This window comes from Rasamsonia byssochlamydoides, assembly GCF_041956645.1.
Source record: "Rasamsonia byssochlamydoides strain NRRL 3658 unplaced genomic scaffold VTN77scaffold_60, whole genome shotgun sequence".
NCBI lineage: Eukaryota > Fungi > Ascomycota > Eurotiomycetes > Eurotiales > Trichocomaceae > Rasamsonia > Rasamsonia byssochlamydoides.
Genome location: NW_027192443.1, coordinates 173,829 through 192,368, shown reverse-complemented (window position 1 = coordinate 192,368; position 18,540 = coordinate 173,829). Strand labels below are relative to the sequence as shown.

Genomic DNA, 18,540 nt, shown 5'->3' with positions numbered 1-18,540 from the left:
TGTTCGGTTCGCTTGATCCTTCCCTGACCACCAATCTGAGTATCTGCGACTACGGTTGGACCCAGCGCGTAACAAGACCGTGCGGTGGGGTTGATATGATTCCATCCCACTTGTTTCGTTCGTTCATTCTCGGGCAACTATGTATATATTATGTAACTACTAACTAGTAAACACCTGCAAGAGAGGCTACATAGGCGAGATGGATCTGATAATACTTTACAGAGCCCTAAGATAACTACCTACCTAATTGTGAAGGCGCTATCAAAGAGAGAATCTCATTATGATGCTATCATACTAAAAGCCAAAACTGGAGGAAAGAAGGAAGGACTAAGTACACAAGGAAAGAGGGGAGGGGGTTCTTATACCCCCAGACAGTCTCCCATTCTCACAGTTTCTCCCATAGTTCTCCCAGCATCTTTCTGTTCCTTCTAGTCAGAATTCTCCACTAAAGACTGGCCATCTTCTTCCACCTCCAGCAACTCCCTTATGAACTTGGAGATCTCTGCCACCAAGTCTTCCTGTCCAACCTTTGCAACCCAGTCGAGCAGTGCCGTCACACTAATAGAGTAACTACATACCTACTGTATATACCCTAGGGTTCTCGATGAAAGCTAGCTACTCTATAGTCTGTACTCTGTATAATAAAATAATACAGTACCATCCTTCATACGCCAGTTGATATTAGCTATAGTTAATAAATATTAGACTCAGACCTGAATCCTACTACCTAGGTTACCTGAGTTCTATTACTGATGTAACTGTTCCAGCTGAGGTTACAGTAGCAATAATAGTAATCATGATTACTGGATTACTCGATGGAAGGTTGATGGATGGATGAACGGTGGGGGCCGAATGTGAGTACAGTAAGATACAGTAGATAATCGTCCACGGTATGATGATTATCGATACCTACCTACCTACTAACTGACTATGGAGTACGGAGTAACTAGTGATTAGTTATAGACAGGTTGGTTACCTTCTTCTATCTATTCTTTTATCTCAAATCAAAATCGATAAGGTGCGTGTGACGGGGTGATACTCTGTATGTAGATCACTACTGATTGTTACTGGTTGGTTAGGATTACATATTGCCAGCATTATCAACTAGGTTTATTACTGTATATCGATTGATTCTTCGTGGGTGGAATTATCATCATCGCCGTCGTCACCATCATCATTGGTTATGTTTTTTTTTTCTTTGTAAAAAGCCCGAATGCTGAGGCTGATCATTGACCTGGAAGAAAAGAGATTTGGAATTAAGGTTCACCAGGTAGCCTTGCCAAATGACAATATTAATGCAGTCCAAAGAGTATGTAATATGCCTGCCTGCTGCCATATCAAACAGGCACATATATTGCTGCTGAACCGGCCAATAATGACGCCCCTTATGATCAGTGACTTGGACTAATCATATCATATCGCTCTGGGCGCAGAGAACCAACCAACCATATTTGGTTGCATTTTTGCATTTTTGCTATCGATATCTGTGTGTGTGATTTCTCGCGCTGATGCTCGGGTTATACCATCCCTGCAAGGTTGCAACCACTGCACAAATCTCCATTGGGCTGTCTGCCGCTGTCAGCCTCTCTTACTGCTTGCAGCAGTCTGCATGACGCTACATGCCAGACTCCTCCTTGCGGAGGCGGATTTGAAATACTGCACGAGGCTGCATTTCGATCGATCCATACCCCAGAATCTGAGCACAGACCTAGGCGTCAATTCCGATGCTATCCGACAGGACTGGAATCTCTGATCGAGGATTGTACGGAGTAATAATCATTGATGTCTTTTGCCAGACAAGTGACAGTCAGAAGGTCGAACATGTTTGTTGACAATCATATGCCAAAAATGTGGGGTCCAGGGATGCATTTTGCGCGTGACTTGAAGAGTATCATTGTGCGAAACATTTCAGCAGGAAAAGAAAAAAGGGGACGGTGGGAGTCATTATCTACTCACCTTACTCGACTACAACTTCTGACATTTTCGTACTCATCAGTCCGTCGTGTCAAACGACAAACCGCGTAAACCCGACAAAAGTTGGTCTCGATCCCAATACGAAGTACTCCCTATTCCGTTCTTGTCACCCTCCACACTTGCCAACTTGGTAGTCATGGGGGTGGGCCTAATGATCAACCTCATAGTGCCGGATTAGAAGCCGACTCCCCGACGGTCTGGGAATTATTTAACCTAGAAAGCTCAACGCCGCCGCTACCACAAAATTGGTCATCTCAGAGGTCCGATGGAATGTACCCGTCAATGATCGACACGTCGAGAAGCTTCAATCACTCAATAATCGTAATCGCTAAGTCGACATAACTGGCAATCGGTCGAATTAGAATAATAACGGGATTCTGCCAACTTTTGGGATCGATCGGAAGTGGACAAAGACTGCGGACCGGGATTACGGAAGGCTTCCGCGCGAATGGACTGGACGCTGTCCATCCCTGAACGGGAAGGCCAGACGAGCTTCCCTATCGAGGCAGCTAGGCAGCTAGGCTAGGGGCTGAACGCAACCATTCTGCTGGGTAGGGTTCTAGCCTCATTTGACAAGAAATCGCCAAGACTGGCATGCAGTCATTTCGGTAGCATTATTGAGATTTGAGACCATCTGCCGTGAGGCTGGTTGAAACTTGGCTATTGCTTTCAGTTGAGACTCCAGGATTAGTCGTCTACTAGCTGACTGCTATACGGAGTACCTCTGACAAATCGACGACTGTACGGAGTAGGGGGTGCAGAGTACTCCGTACGGAGTGCTGTAGACTGTTAGTGAAACAGTAATGCCAGGTCAAACTCGAGGGTTGGTACCCTCACTTCCGGATCGTGCTTGAGAATAAGCACTGTGGATGTGAATCGCGCCATCATAGTCCAGGGCGATCCTGGTAGACGCATTCCAGAACCTCTGATAATGTTAGTGGATATGTTATCATCGTCTCCGTCGATTCTTCTCCATCATTGGCTGGAGAAAAACTCCAAAGATACCAGGTACGAAGGAAATCCTAGAGGGCTTTTCCACAGAAACGAAGTGAACAATTGCAATTGTGATTCATAGAGCTCTGAGCAGGTCGAGCAGAATGAGCTCGACGACAACCCATGCTTGTTTCCCTGAAGTTGTCGGCCTGGGACTCCTTATCACGGGATCATCATGTGACAGACCCATCAATCTCTGTACTCGCTAGATAGCGCCTCGATCAACGCATCATTATCTAAGCCAATCCACCGGACTCTGTAGTTACCAGTGAGACGGCACTGCACTGCCATGATGCCAATGGCGAAGATGCTAGTCAGGACTCAGGAGTCAGTCAGGGCGACGCTAACTCCTGCCACAGCCACAGCCACAGCAGGCGGCATGAGGATGGATCTTTGGGACGGAACGGGTCACAACCGCAGCGTTCCGGAATGGCGGGTGTCCACCTTGCATGGCACACTGCTGCAGGAACGCGGGAAAGGACTCAGACAGGGCCAGGATGTTGGAAGTCAGAACTTCAGCAAACGCAGTTGGACGATTCGGATTGCCTTCCCCGAAATCTTAGTGGCCTCTAAGCCAGTCATGAATTGCTCGTCGTTCTACTCAGTTCTAGCCAACCTTAATACTGCGTGAATTGATGATGGCGCACAAGGGGTACTCCGTACGGAATCCTGTAGTGGGCGGTATCCACTATCCGTAATTCCCTGTCCCCAACGCTAAGTTTTCATTATTGTCTGGACCCTGAGGTGAGGAGTGAGCGCTCGTGGATTCAAACGGAGATCCAAACCGACCAAAGGCAGAAGCAAGTAATAGATTTGTGACCTTTTACTCCGTACGGAGTAGACGTCTCCATAATGATCCTTTAACCCGAATGTTGCCTGGTACGGAGTACGGGGGAACCTTAACGTCGGGAAATACAAAGTGCCGAAAAAGCAAAACATCCGGACCAATTGCATGACTATTCCATCTCGAAATATTATTATTCACATGCAGCTCCGCTTACCCGATGTCAGAAACAGAGCCGCAAACTCTGAAATCTGGAGCCGCGGCTGTCGACTTGATGCTACCGTAGATGCAATGAGGCTCTCGTTTCATCCGCTGGATGACATCTTATTAACAGCCGAGACACGGAGTAATGACTATTAAGAGAAACTTGAGGATGAAATCAAGGGTTTCTCTTTGTCTCACTCTCACGACGCGTCACAATCTTGCTGATACATTCGGTTGCAACAAAATCATTTCGGCACTATTGATCTCAAGTTTCGACAGTCGATGATCCATTCAAATGTGAACCGTGCGGTTTCCACTGCCATTCCAGAAGCATGCCGTTTCCATAGTATTCGATTCTAGTGGATATCATCGACAGTCACTTTTCCACATCAAGTTACGACAAAACGATCAACGGCCGAGGAGCATCAATTATGGAGTACTCCATAATCCCGTCTCCTTTCATCTCGTCTGCTCGAGTCGTTTGACGCCTTCTGATCCGAAACAGTAATCTTCTAGAAAAATGGTCCTCTTTCTCTTTTTCCCTTTCACGGAGCTTTGGCCATGCAGACTCCACCGAAGGATCGGAGCACGGAGTGAACGTGGAGCCGGGACCAAACGGTATACAGAAAAGGTGCCCTTTTAACCCGTTCACTGAAGGATTGAAAGCTCAAAGGAACACTGGGAAACAGGATTGTTTGTTGAAGATGATCCGATTGATAGCGCTTATGTCACAACTCAACCTGCTTGCAACCGTGTCGACGGCATCCGCCGGCGGTTGTCCGGGGAGAACAGGTGTGAGGCCACTGAGGCGTACGGAGTAGGGGGGAACTTGGGAAGAGGCTAGAAAGGCTAGAAAACGGCGAGAAGCATGTTCGACGCAGCCTAACGGGTCCGGGAGTGGAGGTGATCGTTGCTAGTTAATTTTAATAATTAGTGAGGCCCACTCGTAGGAGGCGGCAGCGGCTCTGGAGGCGGGATCCATCCTCTATCCACTGTAGGGACTCTAGGGAGTAAAGTCAAGTCTGTCCAACGCATCCCATTCCCAGCAGTCGGGTCTTAGGGCTGCAGCATGCACAGTGCAGCCTGCGTTAGCCGCCTGGTCTGTGTATACGCCTGAAGAAATTGGGGAGGTTGCCAGGCTCATTCAGGTTAGAGAGAGTGTCCTGGTGATCAATCACGAAACGCGAAACGGTTTTGACGGACTCCGCATCTTTCCCGTCCCGCAAAAAGGGAAGTTGCTCATCGTAATCTGTACCGAGGGTGCCGGTTTATTCCCCTGACTCTGCTCCCTTGTGATTGCTGTTACTGGAGGAGCCGCCACGTGAGGGACGGCTACAGAGGACTCGTTTGGAATAGGTAATAATCTGGCAGGTGCTCCGCAACCTGAAAATGAGCGAAATGAGGCGTCAAATAGGAACGGTTTTGACGGAGCTCCGGGGATGCTGAATCGTGGATGGCTGAATCCCGGGTACGGACCGTACGGAGTCGTCGTTTGGTAGAGCCTAGAGAGCCACGCGAGGGATGGGCCGGAAACCAACTGAACGCCGGGTGTTTTATTTGCAGGGCCGGTGGGTGGGAGCAGCACCCAAAAGGAAACTACGAGAGCCATCCTCCGACGTTCTGCGCGACAGTGGCCCCCATATGCGCTCTCCGGCAGGCCAGCCCTGGAAAGGTGGGCACACCCTGAGCTGGATGCGAGCTCTGGCTGGTCCTCGGAGTCCGGAGAGCGGACGCTATCGTTCCTGGATGAGAGGCTAGAGGCGTCGAGTGTTCGTCGTTAGCAAAGCCTAGCAGAGCCTTAGTAGGGGGGCGTCGAAATTCTAAACGGATTCTAACGCGGCAGGCAGCTAAACTCGCCTGGGACAAGTGGCAGCCAGGAAAGGGGGCGCGCCCTCGCCGTTGCTTCGCGTACCTGTCTCCCGGGTCCGCCCAATCGTCCCAGGAAACGCCCGTCCTAAAGAAAGTAATCACGGACCGTCCCTATTAAATGTGAGCAAGCTGGAGGCTAGTTGCTGCTTCTGGTCAGAAACGAGTAGGGAGAAAAGAAAAAAGAGATATATCTACGCTAGACGCCCATCCTTCCCGTCCTATAATTTGAGTTCTGTGACTGCTCTTATTCTACCATCTCTCTCCCTCCTTTTCGTACTAGTTGTCTATCTATCCAGTGGCATCTGGCAGTGCACACCACCCCCGGTCGGCTCACGTCTCTTGCCTTGCCTCGCCGGCGTTCCTTCCTCCCTTGCGATACATCGATTTTCTTTTTTGGGCCTGCCAGTCGTCCCTGTTCTGTGTCACATCGTTTCTGCGTGCACCTCCTTGCCTGTATTTTTATCAGCTAGAGCTCCGCCGAGCTGTAATATTAGCTGTTTGCTCGCCATCTTTCCGATCGTCGTCGAATCTCGATAAAGTCGTCCTGCAGGTGCTTTCTTTCGACCTGTCGAAGATCTCCCTGGCGGCTCCACCGACTCCGCGGACCTCAGCAGTCTTAGGTCCCGAGAACTTGTGAGCGTCACATTCCTGCCTGAACGCCGAGAAGCCCCAGGGTGCCACCCGGATTACGGGGGTGTGGGAGACCTTCAAAAAGATCGCCTTGTCCGATCTGGCCTGCACCTGCATCTGCACACCATCGCCTGCATCCTTCGTTCGGCTCTGGTCGGGAACTCTTGCGCGTTCCAGTGACAATTCGCCAGCTGGCTCCGGGTTGTCATCGGACTCTCTGAATTGAGATTGGGAATTTTTTTTGACTCTTTCTTTGTGTGTGTCTCAACGTACATAAGGTGAGTCACCCATTCCCTGGTTGTTGGCGTTGTTACCAGTGGCAGTTGTCTACTATTATAATACACCAGCCTTCCCCCATCCACCCTTCTTTGCATTTGCAAGGGATAAAGTTCACCAGCTGACTACGGCTGTCCTCCAAGGTTCCACAATGATTCTCAGAGATCTCTCGGCGACCAACATGGGCCGTGGAGCCTATGATACCACTGGGGTCAAGAAACCCGGTGCACCCCCGCCACCTCCAGCTTCTCAATGAACACATCCAGAGTCTGCGAAATCGACGATGATTTTACCTACTGCGATCGATGCCCACAACTTGCCTTCGACAGTTCGGACTGCTATTGTCTGCTCCCTCTATGCCCGCTTACTCCACTGTGGGAGTGGTCCGAATGATAGTGTCGTGGTTCATCGTATCCAGTACGCTCCACCTGCATGCTTTAAGCCTTTTGTTTCTGGTTTCCGTTCGCTGACTCGATGACCAGGTACCTGGAGTTCTTTGTCTTTCTGCCTTCTGTGACTTTGTCTCCGGTTTTACCGACTATTACTTTTAATAATCGTCGTTCTCGCACACTTTCTGTATCAGCATCGTCGAGTTTTTTGCGGTCATGTTTCGGCGAATTTCCTTTGCGATCCGATCATCTCGTTCTTTCGTGTCCTTCATTCGATGACAACATTCGATTCATCGACTGAAACCCGAAAAGTCATTTCGTGTGAGGCTCTTTGCTTTTCTACGGCGTTTTGAATATAGACGGGACGGATATGGGAAAACATGGGAGATACCACAGGATCTAGATAGAGCCTTCGACCTCGCGGTCACCGTGTGTTTTTTTGTTTTTGTTTTTATCTGCATTCATTTTCTTGAGACTGTGATACTCGTGTACAATATTGGACAACGGGGAAAGAGAAGGGGACCCTCAACGCTTCTTCACCCCAAGGCGTCTCTGGGACTGAGGCTGTGGCTTTTTCTTTATCCTGTTTTAATCATGGGAGCTTGGGGGTCCGAGGACATGCATCACGAAACAAGATTTCATTACAAGTCTGGGGCAGGTCCCCTTGTCTACTAATCTAGTTACCCCATTAGATACTAATCTCTCAATGAATCTGATCAAATGCAGAATTCGATATACCTTTCTCTTTTTGAAATGCACTGACACTATTCTTCCAACAATCTTGAAATGCAATCTCAGTTTGTCTATTGACCATTCAAAAACTGTCGGATGAGCCGCTTCTGTGACATCCGAGAGAGCCAACTCCAACAAAAAACTCTAGCAATTTACGTCATGTCGACCTTGTTGACAGATCTTGTCATCCGAATAGCAAGAGCACTGGCTGGTCAGATGATGTGGAGACAAATGTTTATCCTCAGACCTCACTTTCTCATGGTTTAATCAAGTCCTACTTGTAGGGAAGTATATATATTCGATATTAATTATCTACACTACTATAAAATGCAATTTATGAAGCGACACTCGTGATGTTTCGCTTCGTGCCGTGCTTGCGGGCCGCAGAGCGTCCCGTGACCTGCAGGTAGCGGCGGATCCGCTCAGCACCGCAGCGCGCTAAACCCAGTTCAGCCGGATCCAACATGTCCATCAACGACGTACTACGTAGGCCGTCCCGAAGCTGATGGCTATATGATCTGCTTCTCCTTCAGCATCCGACATCAGGATAACGCTGTCGTTCGTATTTCTTCTTGTGTCAACAGTTACCACCCCCCAGGAGTAAAATCCTTGTCCGCGGGTTGATTACGCATTTGTTGTTCGTCGATTGTGCCACCCTCCCACGTACCCTTGTGTTTCAGCTCGCTGCCTGCATTTCCTCCTCAGCTGAAAACTAAACCAGGTCCTTTCGGCTCATCACATCCTCTATACGGACCACCCTCTCCGTCTTTGCAAAGCAAGCCTGATATCTCTGGACGAGGCCGCCCCCGATCCTTTCAACCGCTCCTACAAGCATGTCAGACTCAGCCGCAAATGCTCCGAAGCCGAGCAGTAGCGTGAAGCTCGTGCTACTTGGAGAGGCCGCTGTCGGGAAGGTACGATGCCTGCATGCAGTTATTCAACGCTGGATGTCTCGGAAGATTACTGACAAGTGGCGTCGTGGTAGTCGTCGCTAGTACTTCGATTCGTGAACAACGATTTCCAGGAGAACAAAGAGCCAACGATAGGCGGTATGATATCTCTCCTCAGTCGTCCTTCTTTCCCCTGGTCATGATATCTGGAATGATACTACATGGGGTTGATTCAGCTTTTCTCTCCGGCAAGCAGTCTTCATACCTTGTTCTTCTACTGTTGGCTAACTTGGTTGCGTGAAATATAGCTGCCTTCCTGACGCAGAAATGCTCTCTACCAACGCGCACCATCAAATTCGAGATCTGGGACACCGCAGGACAGGAACGGTTTGCCTCTCTTGCCCCCATGTACTATCGCAATGCCCAAGCCGCACTGGTGGTATATGATCTTACGAAGCCGTCTTCTCTGGTCAAGGCGAAGCACTGGGTGGCAGAGCTGCAACGGCAAGCAAGCCCGGGCATTGTCATTGCCCTTGTCGGTAATAAGCTGGATTTGACGAGCGACGGCAGCGGTGGTAATGCCGATTCCGCTGCTGGTGCTGAAACCGAGGCCCCGGGTCCCGATGCAGCAGCAGAGGAGGCGGCAGGCGAGAACAACAATGAAGAGCAGGAAAACGCGACGACGGATGCCAGGAAGATCTCAACTCGTGAAGCAAGCAGCTACGCAGAGGAAGAGGGCTTGCTGTTTTTCGAGACGAGTGCGAAGACGGGCGTCAACGTGACAGAGGTCTTCACTGCCATTGCGAACGCCATTCCCGAGTCCAGCCTCAAGGGAGCGCGAGGTACCGGGGCCGGTCAGGCCGGTCTGGCTGGAAGGGGAGAAGAGTCGCGGGTCAACTTGGGAGATCGGAGTGTAGAAGCCGCAAAGGACGGCTGCGCTTGCTGATCGTGACGATTCTCCTGATGATTCTCCCGCAGTGTGCTTTATTGTCGGATTTCACTGAATGTTGGCTTTGTTTGTTTGTTTTTTCTCCTATTCTCTTATCGGGGTCTCGCGTCACCGGCGTCCGTGTCAAATTCATTCGCTTTCTTCCATATATCTAGTTTTTTTTCCCTCTATTTTTTATGGCTCACAGTTTCCAGCTCTATATGCCTCACCTTGTTTATAGCTACGCCTGAAGGCTTGTTTGAATCCATTTAATCTTAATCCACTCTGGCGATGTCCATGCTCAGGAGGACTCCAGACCTCCTTCGTATACCTACCTAACAACTTGGAAATACGGTGTAGGATGGCTGCCATCGACTCGTTTCTGGGTAGCCGGCATGGAGTATGGAGTAGTTGCTTCTGCCAATTGATTATGTCGAGGGCGTACCCGGTCACGGGACACGCCATCCCCGATCCAGCGCGGGTCTAGCCGTCCTGGGATAAGCGGGCACCGCTAAGCGAGCGCGCGCCAAGATTGGCGATCCCACGAAAGTCACCGCACACAGTCCGGAGTTTGTGAGCCTGTGCCTCCGTGTGTGCTCTCGAGCAGTCAGTCTTGACATCCAACTCTCCCTCCTTCCCTCCTTTCGCCTTCACGACAAGGAAGCAGCAGCAGCCGCAGGATCAGCACCACCTGTCTGCCACGCGCAATCATGGCTGCCCTCAACAAGATCGCCGCCAACTCCCCGTCGAGACAGAGCCCCTCCGAACTGGAGACCTCGATCGCCAATGCTCTGTACGACCTCGAGAGCAACACCCAGGACCTGAAGGCGTCTCTGCGCCCTCTGCAGTTCGTCTCGGCTCGTGAGGTAAGAAGTCTGTCGTTTATGTCTTGCATGTCAATGGAAGAAATCGAGCAGTTGGTTCGGGGAATATCAAAAATTTCGGACTGGAAAAAAGAACGAATACGAGACGAGCAGACATGCGAAGACATGCGAAGAACGGACTTGGGGGATACTACGACTTTTTTTTAATTACATTTTCTCATACTGGAGCGAGCATTGCTGACCGGACTTTTTACAGATCGAGGTCGGCCACGGCAAGAAGGCCATTGCTATCTTCGTCCCGGTGCCTCTGCTCCAGGGTTTCCACAAGATCCAGCAGCGGTATGCTATCAGCATCATGGCGAAATAGCTAGCCGGGAAACAAGACTAACATTATATTTTCCGCCAGCCTCACCCGTGAGCTCGAGAAGAAGTTCTCCGACCGCCACGTCCTCTTCATTGCTTCCCGTCGCATCCTGCCCCGTCCCAAGCGCTCGACGCGCTCCCGCACCAAGCTCACGCAGAAGCGTCCTCGCTCGCGCACCCTGACTGCGGTCCACGACGCCATCCTCTCTGACATCGTCTACCCGGTTGAGATCGTCGGCAAGCGTGTTCGCACCAAGGAGGACGGCAGCAAGGTCCTCAAGGTCATTCTGGACGAGAAGGAGCGCGGCGGTGTCGACCACCGTCTGGATGCCTATGGTGAGGTCTACCGGCGGTTGACGGGCCGCAACGTGGTCTTCGAGTTCCCTCAGAGCAGCATTTCCGACTACTAGAAAAACGAAAGGAAGTTGGATCGAAAAAAATTGAAATAAACTTTTATTTTTCTTCTATCTTTCTGTTTTTCCGGTATTGCGGGAGCCGTCTGTTAACATTTGCTGCTTTTGACACTCGTGGGGTATGAAGTTGTCGAAATAAATAAATGGAGGGCTGGTTTTTATGATCCCAAAAATCAGGCACGGAGGAGCTTTCCTTAAACTAAAAGGGCAGGAAATAAATCGATGGGGAATTTCATTTACCAGAGAGGAATGGAATAGAAAAGAAACACCCCCCGATATTTCCGTCCCTGTTTCAGCAGGCAAGCAACCAAGCAACCAAGCATGGTCATGTCACGTCCCCATGATTGTGCTTGACTTTACCTTAAACAACGTCAACGTCAATTAAAACCTAACTGTCAAATTCCCAGCATATCAGGAAAGCGAAAAAAAATGTAGTACTGGTATTGAAATCTTGGAAATCCTTTAACTTTTTCCTAACCCCTTCCGATGGTAGCCTGTATGTACTGTAAGCAAGGTATCTATCTATCTATCTTATCATCCTTAATTATATGTATATGTAGTTATGGTATCATGGTACTATCCCCTATCCCCTATATATACTAGAAATAAAACATTAAAATCCATTTTCGCACACTGTCACATGGCTGTAAAAAGCAACATACATATGTACATACAGTACGGTACATATATAAGCATGCCATGCCCAAATTCATAAAGTCTTATTATTAGCAAGAGATATATATAAATTTCGCAAAAAGAAAAAAAAACACCTCCATTATCAGTAGTAATAAATTATATATTTAGGCTATTATCAGCAAGGGATATATATGCCTTAGTAAGTACTAAGGAAGATAATTTATAAATTATTAGTAGTAAGGGATATATATATGGGCAAGAACTTACGCATACTATAGCAAGGAATATAATATAATAATAATAATATAGGTAGGGTGCCCACCTGGAAAGTAGATAATAAATAAATATTATGTACATACCTAATATACATAAGAAAGAAGATGGTGAGGAGAATATGGCAGGTAATACAATATGGGGTAGGGAGCCTGTCTAGGAAGTAGATGATAAAAATAATCACTTGCTTATATTATAGTAGGTAGTCTATAGAGAACAGGGATTTTTCTTCTTCTTCTCCAAAGTTTTTAATCAGGCGAGAAAAGCGAGACCTGCAAGGCTGGTAGTAAACAGTAATACTTATTATGGTATCATTGTATGTACATACATACTATGTACAGACAGGGAGGGGAGCAAAAAAAAAAAAGGCAAAGAGCAAAAGGGTGAAGGGCAAATAGATATCCCCCTACCAATCTCCCTGTATGATTCAATCTATCTATCCACCTACTCAGGAGCGATCCTCCCCACGCCCAAAACCATCCAGTACGCCAGCTCCCGCTTCACCAGTTCTGGCTTCTGTCCTCCTCCACCGCTGCCACCACCACCTCCTCCTGCACCTCTTCCCGACGACGGATGATCCTGATCCATCATCTGGTTCTCCGAGTCCCATTCTAGTCGGACAAAGACGGGGATTTCGAGGACGTCCTCGTCTTCGCGGAGGGGGGAGGTGTCGTGGTCTTGGTCTTGAGTGTCGCTATCGCTGTCGTTATCGTCGTTGTCGTTGTCGTCGTCGTCGTCGTCGTTGTCACTGTGCTCGTCAGATGATGATGATGATGATGACGACGAGCCAGGCAACGGCCCTGGTACAACTTCCAGCACGACCGTCGTCCAGTTCCGCCCTTTGTCCCAGACTTTGCCTGCTTCGGCGACTTTCTCGAATCCGATGCCGGCAGCGGCTGCAGCACCTGCGGCACCTGCAGCACCAGGGCGCGACGAGTAGCGGTCTGTTCCGGCTGTCGTGCTCGTTGTATTCGTCGGAGGAGCCTGGAGCGCCTCGTCCCAGACGTCGCTGTTCGCGCCGAGGTCGAATTGCGGACAGAGGATCGTCACTTTGGACGCTACTCGGCCGGGAGTCACCGACGGTGTGGCGAGTGTCACGCGCACCGGGTCAAACATGTGATTCTTCAGGGTGAGGAGGTACTGGATAGGTTTATTGGGGGGGAGGGCGTCCAGATTTGGTGGCGGTGGTGGTTGTTGCGGTATTGTAGTTGTCGTCGTAGATATGCCAGGGTACTGTCCCGGATACGGCGTCGGCACGAGCGGTCGTAACGTCGGCAGGGGGATGTAACTCAGCGCGATGAGCCGGATGCGGAACCGCGTCGACGCGGGCTTGAATTCGGGCTTGACGAGGATGTGCTTGCAGGCCTTGCAGCGCTTGGAGCGTTTCGTCCGCAACAGCACAGGCAGCGGGCGGAGATCCTCGACGAACCGGGCGTCCGGAGACTGGAACTGGCGTTGCTCCATCGAGAGAACGCCGTCCCAACCGCAGTCCTCGGAGGCCATCTTTTCGATCGTCGCTCTTTCGCTGTCCGGAGAGGCGATCTTGAGGCCTTCTGCGGCTGTCAGCGCTTCCCGCATCACGGGAGGTTTCGACTTCGCCTTTTTGGCACCCCCGCCGTACAGGCCGCCCAGCGTGGAAGATGTGTAAAGAGACATGATGCGATTCAACGCGCTGGGGGAGGAGAATGCTGCTCCAAAATCCGTTCCCAGAGGGTCTGTGGCGGAAACCGAAGTCTCTTCGATCTGTTTCTGATAGAACCGTTTCAGGGCCGCAAATCTCGAATGGGGATCAAGTGACACTTGTTCTCCCTCTTCTTCTGGCGTCGGAGAAGAAGTCTCCTGCGATTTCTCTTCCTCCCAAACGGGGCTGTCCAATTTGGCCGACGTGAAGCCAGTAGATAGGGGGGACTTGAGGTCGGGTCCAGACTCTTCGTAGAACTTGGCGAGCTGGGCACGAATGTTCGTCGGCTTGTGGAATTTGATTCCGATGTCCAAGGTCGTCCACATACAGTATCCGCAAGCCAAGATCCAAGGACCCTGCTGCGTGCCATTCTCGGAGGTATTTTCGAGAGTCGTCACCGCAAGAGGTGCGGTGCAGATGGGACAATTGAAACAATTCCTCGCGCATCTAAAGTTGCCATTATTAGAGTCGAATCAGTTTAAGACAAAAACAAAGTCCTGAAATATCAACGAACCGATTGCCTTCGCTGCGGACCATACTGCTCGGCGTCTCGAACAGACAGTTCGGACAGTACCAACACACAATCTCTTCGGTGATACATCGCGGGCACTTTATCTGATGGCAGTCCTCACAGTAGAGGAGCTGTTCGGGGGGGTATAACGAGAAGTTGGCGCGTGGTGATCTGGGGTCGAAGGTCTGTTCTTCCTCGTCGTCCTCGTCCACCTCCTCTTCTCTCCGCTCTTCGTCAACTCCTGCATTCTCTGACTGACCTGCGGAGGAGGTCTTCTTGCTTGACAGGTCTCTAGATAGCCGTTTCGAGGAGGATTCGGCGATTCGAGTCTCCGCACACGGACACGCTATATAGGTGTAGGGGAATGGACGCGACATGTTGGGCGAAAGACGATCACAGCGTAAAAAACAAAGCCAGTAAAAAAGTCCGATTCCAAGGCCGACACTATTGTAAGTTCACAGCATCCTTCTTGGCAAACCAGAATTCCCTTCCTGGTGGATAAATGCGATTGTTTACACGGTGATTCGTTTCGGAGGTGACAAGAACAAGGACACCGCGCGGGTCGCGACCAATGCTGCAATTCGCGGTAAAGCGATCTAACTAAATCCAAGTCAAAATTAGCTATGACAGAGACGTAAAAGGATATCTCATTACCTACCACAACTAGAGGTTCACTGCAGATGCGGAGTGGAAGCTCCTTGACTTTTGCGGGGCGGAGAGAGCTGTCGCGGAAAACGAATTAATCAATCATGTGGAGCTGCGATAAATCGATCATCTTGAATGAACTTAACCTTCCGACGTCGACAATTCTTGCAGAATTAATTTCTACTCTAGAGTGCGGTAGCTGTTCTCCTAACTAATTATTGTCTTGTCTTGTCGACTAGGAGAATATCCACCAAAGGAATAAAATGCATTGAAGATATTAAACTTCTTTTTCGTTAAGATATCATAATGTCTCTCCGTCCTTTGATCTCAAGATTCGCATTCGCATGCCGCGGGCGGCAATATGCTGCAGCTACAGCTACAACCATAACGAGAGGCTACGCAGTCAGATCTCCTGGAAAACCCAGTCTGGAAGTCTTCGACCGGAAAGTGAAGCATCTGCAGAAGGACAGAGCGGCGCGAGATGTCGAACAGAGCCGGAAGGTGGACTACCTCAAGGACGAAGTAGCCACGCGGTTATGTGAGCGATTGTTGGTAAGAATCCTTTTTCAAAGCGCTTTCTTTCCCTTTCTGTCTTGCTTATATATCTGACTGACCATCCAGGACATCAAACGAACCTTCCCCCATGTCCTCGACCTCGGCGCCAATAGCTGCAACATCGCCCGCGCTCTGACAGCTCCCAACCCCGACCCGGCCGTCGAAACCTCTCCGCCGCTCGCGACGCGCATCTCCAAGCTCACCTGCGTCGAGACGTCGCATGCGCTGCTGCACCGGGACGCAGACCTGCCCTTCAACCGGGAGCTGGATATCCAGCGGGACGTGATCCCGGACCTGGAGAGCCTGCCCTACGCGCCCGAAACCTTCGACGCCGTCCTCTCGTCGCTCTCCATCCACTGGATCAACGACCTCCCGTCCCTCCTCGCGCAGGTCAACTCCATCCTCAAGCCCGACTGCCCCTTCATCGCGGCCATGTTCGGCGGAGACACCCTCTTCGAGCTGCGCTCGTCTCTGCAGCTGGCGGATCTGGAGCGCCGCGGCGGTGTCAGCCCGCACGTATCTCCGCTGGCCGACGTCCGCGACGTCGGCGGGCTGCTGACCCGGGCAGGGTTCAAGATGCTGACCGTCGACGTGGAGGATATCATCGTTGAGTATCCGGACACGTTCGCGCTGATGCAGGACCTGCAGGCCATGGGCGAGAGCAACGCCATCTTGCAGCGGGAGCAGGGGCCCATCTCGCGGGATGTGCTGCTGGCCAACGAGGCCATTTACCGGGAACTGCACAAGGAGGAGGGCGAGGTAGCGGCAGGGAGCAGGGGTGGCATCCCGGCGACGTTCAGAATCATCTATATGATCGGGTGGAAGGAAGGTGAGGGGCAACCGCAGCCCTTGGAGAGGGGCAGTGGTCAGGTCAATCTGAAAGATATCCTTGGTGGAGGAAGCTTTGATGGGACGTAAAAAAGAAAAAAAAGAAGAGGAAGAAATGACCCTCATAATCTTGGTTCACTTCGTTTCTATAAACAGATGTATGATATGTACGATAGATAGATATGGGATGTTGGCCTTTTCATTCTCGTTCACATGTCCATGACATGACAAGACTAACTCTCGACCACTCTATGTCGCTATGTGCCTGTCCAGACCAGCCTGCAGCACGAATCTACTCACTCAGCCTGTGCTGATTCAACAGAACACTATATGTTTATAAACATAGGGAACGATGAAGTGTTAAATTAAACACTTCTCTAAAATCAAACTTCATTATCAAACACATCGATCGTTTTTCGACTGGTTCGTTTTTAAACCGTCCGTCGGTCCGTCATCACTCGGACGATCGACCCATACCCCGTCAGCTCCACGAGTTTCTCATGCCAGCTGAGCAGCACGCTCATCTGCTGACCGCCACCGCCCTCGCCAAAGTTTCGCGGCTGGATTTGAGAGAAGCCCGTGCCGGTAGGCTGGGGGGAGACGGCCTTGCGTGATGGAGTCTGGGCGCCAGTGCCCGCGGACGGGGAAGCCATGCCCTTGTAGCTAGATCAAAAAACAGATCGTGTCAGTTGTGGTTCTTTGAAACTGTCGAAAACTGTATACGTGTGGAAAACCTACATATACTTCATCAAACAGTCCGCCCTCTCGGTACCTCCCTCCCCCGAGCAGACACTCTCCAATACCCGCATCATCTCCCCCTGTCGGATTCCCTGCAGGACTTCCACGACCGTCGCCAAATGGACGTCCTTGGCCTGCGCATCCCCGCCCAGCGGCGCCGTATCAAGGACCGTTCGTAGCGCCCCCTCGGGATCACCGCCCCGTAGCATCTGGCGCACCTGTGACGCGATGGCTGCAGCGTTGCTGGCGTTGGTCGGCGGTGGGAGATTGCCTGGCAGCAGGGTCTCCATGGGGAAGTTCACCGGTGCCTCGGGATCGAGGACATCGACGTTGATGGTGCGGTAGTTTATTTGCGCCATCTTCCGGGTTGGGAGTTGGTGGGGTGTTGTTGTCGTTGTTGTCGAGTAATGATGATACTGTTGGGCTTTCACTGTCTCACTTCGGGGCTGTGTAAAAACTGCTGAGACTAGACGGGGAGATCGACTCGGAGGAAAGAATTTGTCAGCCTGACAATGGCGTGTAGGCGTTCCGTTCGTTCAATATGGAACAGCCCGTTATCTATCGCGGGGGTCGAGGTATAAGGTGACGTGGAGATGGAGTAGGGATGATCTGGGGTGAGCAATTCCTGCCTTGCAGGAAGTCACGGCTCGTTGCCAGATTCCTGTAATAGAGGACTTGCACACAGGAAATCTGTTGGTTGAAAATGAGAAGGTGAAGGTGAAGCTAGGCAGACAATGGACCGAGTCGGGCGTGAGCAGAGTGCGGAGGTCATGTTGCGGCGGTGGAGAAGCCGCTCTGTTGGCAGGTTGCCAACCTTGCCGCCTGAGGCAGTCCGCCATTTACCTCATGCTTCTTTGTAGATTTACTACTACTGAACTAATGGACTAATCTCACTGTTATAATGTAATGAAATCAATGAAATAGTTGGAAGAGTCTGTACTAGCAGTCCTTAATCACTGCTAGATGTAGGTGTGCCATAGTTGAACTGTACAGTACACATACATGTATGTAACTATGTCTAGTAGCTATCTTCCCACATAACGCCTCAGAAAGCCGCCTAAAAGATGATGAAAGAGAGTTTAAATGCATTCCAATTTACCAGATAAACCCCAGCCCAGCACAAGTTCATGTTTCCGTGTCATGCACCTCAGTCATCGGAATCTATTCAAACCAAACGCCGATATCAGCCCTGAAAGCAGGGCAGTGGACTCCTCATCTGAAAAAAAAAAAAAGAAGAAGGGAAAGAAAAAAAAAGAGAGAGAGAGAGAGAGGAAGAGAGGAAGGAAAAAGAGAAAAGAAAAGAAAAGAAAGGCATTGTCGTAACCTCCGTTACCATCAATTCCCTCAAGTGAGAAGAGCCAGAAACTCCTAAAAATTCAGACGATCCAAGGTAAAAGGGCAAAA

General features: G+C 50.3%; 8 protein-coding genes across 8 annotated transcripts; 4 read left to right on the top strand and 4 right to left on the bottom strand.

Moving 5' to 3' along the window:
* Window positions 1–5,551: 5,551 nt before the first annotated feature.
* VTN77DRAFT_7540 (uncharacterized protein) lies at window positions 5,552–6,571 on the bottom strand (the record flags this gene model as incomplete). Its single annotated transcript, XM_069423940.1, has 2 exons — window positions 5,552–5,935; window positions 6,431–6,571. 2 exons carry the CDS (start codon window positions 6,569–6,571, stop codon window positions 5,552–5,554), a joined length of 525 nt encoding a protein of 174 aa, XP_069275437.1.
* A 442-nt stretch (window positions 6,572–7,013) lies between these two features.
* VTN77DRAFT_7539 (uncharacterized protein) lies at window positions 7,014–7,420 on the top strand (the record flags this gene model as incomplete). The annotated part of the gene is made up of 2 exons (XM_069423938.1): window positions 7,014–7,147; window positions 7,213–7,420. The coding sequence occupies 2 exons, from the start codon at window positions 7,014–7,016 to the stop codon at window positions 7,418–7,420; spliced, it is 342 nt and encodes a 113-aa protein (XP_069275436.1).
* Window positions 7,421–8,185: 765 nt separating this feature from the next.
* VTN77DRAFT_7538 (uncharacterized protein) lies at window positions 8,186–8,483 on the bottom strand (the record flags this gene model as incomplete). Its single annotated transcript, XM_069423937.1, has 2 exons — window positions 8,186–8,360; window positions 8,440–8,483. The coding sequence occupies 2 exons, from the start codon at window positions 8,481–8,483 to the stop codon at window positions 8,186–8,188; spliced, it is 219 nt and encodes a 72-aa protein (XP_069275435.1).
* A 201-nt stretch (window positions 8,484–8,684) lies between these two features.
* On the top strand, window positions 8,685–9,687 carry VTN77DRAFT_7537 (uncharacterized protein; the record flags this gene model as incomplete). Its single annotated transcript, XM_069423936.1, has 3 exons — window positions 8,685–8,765; window positions 8,837–8,900; window positions 9,050–9,687. 3 exons carry the CDS (start codon window positions 8,685–8,687, stop codon window positions 9,685–9,687), a joined length of 783 nt encoding a protein of 260 aa, XP_069275434.1.
* Window positions 9,688–10,379: 692 nt separating this feature from the next.
* Window positions 10,380–11,266, top strand: VTN77DRAFT_7536 (40S ribosomal protein eS7; the record flags this gene model as incomplete). Its single annotated transcript, XM_069423935.1, has 3 exons — window positions 10,380–10,535; window positions 10,750–10,832; window positions 10,900–11,266. The coding sequence occupies 3 exons, from the start codon at window positions 10,380–10,382 to the stop codon at window positions 11,264–11,266; spliced, it is 606 nt and encodes a 201-aa protein (XP_069275433.1).
* A 1,356-nt stretch (window positions 11,267–12,622) lies between these two features.
* Window positions 12,623–14,747, bottom strand: VTN77DRAFT_7535 (uncharacterized protein; the record flags this gene model as incomplete). The annotated part of the gene is made up of 2 exons (XM_069423934.1): window positions 12,623–14,306; window positions 14,374–14,747. 2 exons carry the CDS (start codon window positions 14,745–14,747, stop codon window positions 12,623–12,625), a joined length of 2,058 nt encoding a protein of 685 aa, XP_069275432.1.
* A 574-nt stretch (window positions 14,748–15,321) lies between these two features.
* Window positions 15,322–16,488, top strand: VTN77DRAFT_7534 (uncharacterized protein; the record flags this gene model as incomplete). Its single annotated transcript, XM_069423933.1, has 2 exons — window positions 15,322–15,567; window positions 15,637–16,488. The coding sequence occupies 2 exons, from the start codon at window positions 15,322–15,324 to the stop codon at window positions 16,486–16,488; spliced, it is 1,098 nt and encodes a 365-aa protein (XP_069275431.1).
* Window positions 16,489–16,829: 341 nt separating this feature from the next.
* Window positions 16,830–17,495, bottom strand: VTN77DRAFT_7533 (uncharacterized protein; the record flags this gene model as incomplete). Its single annotated transcript, XM_069423932.1, has 2 exons — window positions 16,830–17,061; window positions 17,137–17,495. The coding sequence occupies 2 exons, from the start codon at window positions 17,493–17,495 to the stop codon at window positions 16,830–16,832; spliced, it is 591 nt and encodes a 196-aa protein (XP_069275430.1).
* Window positions 17,496–18,540: the final 1,045 nt, after the last annotated feature.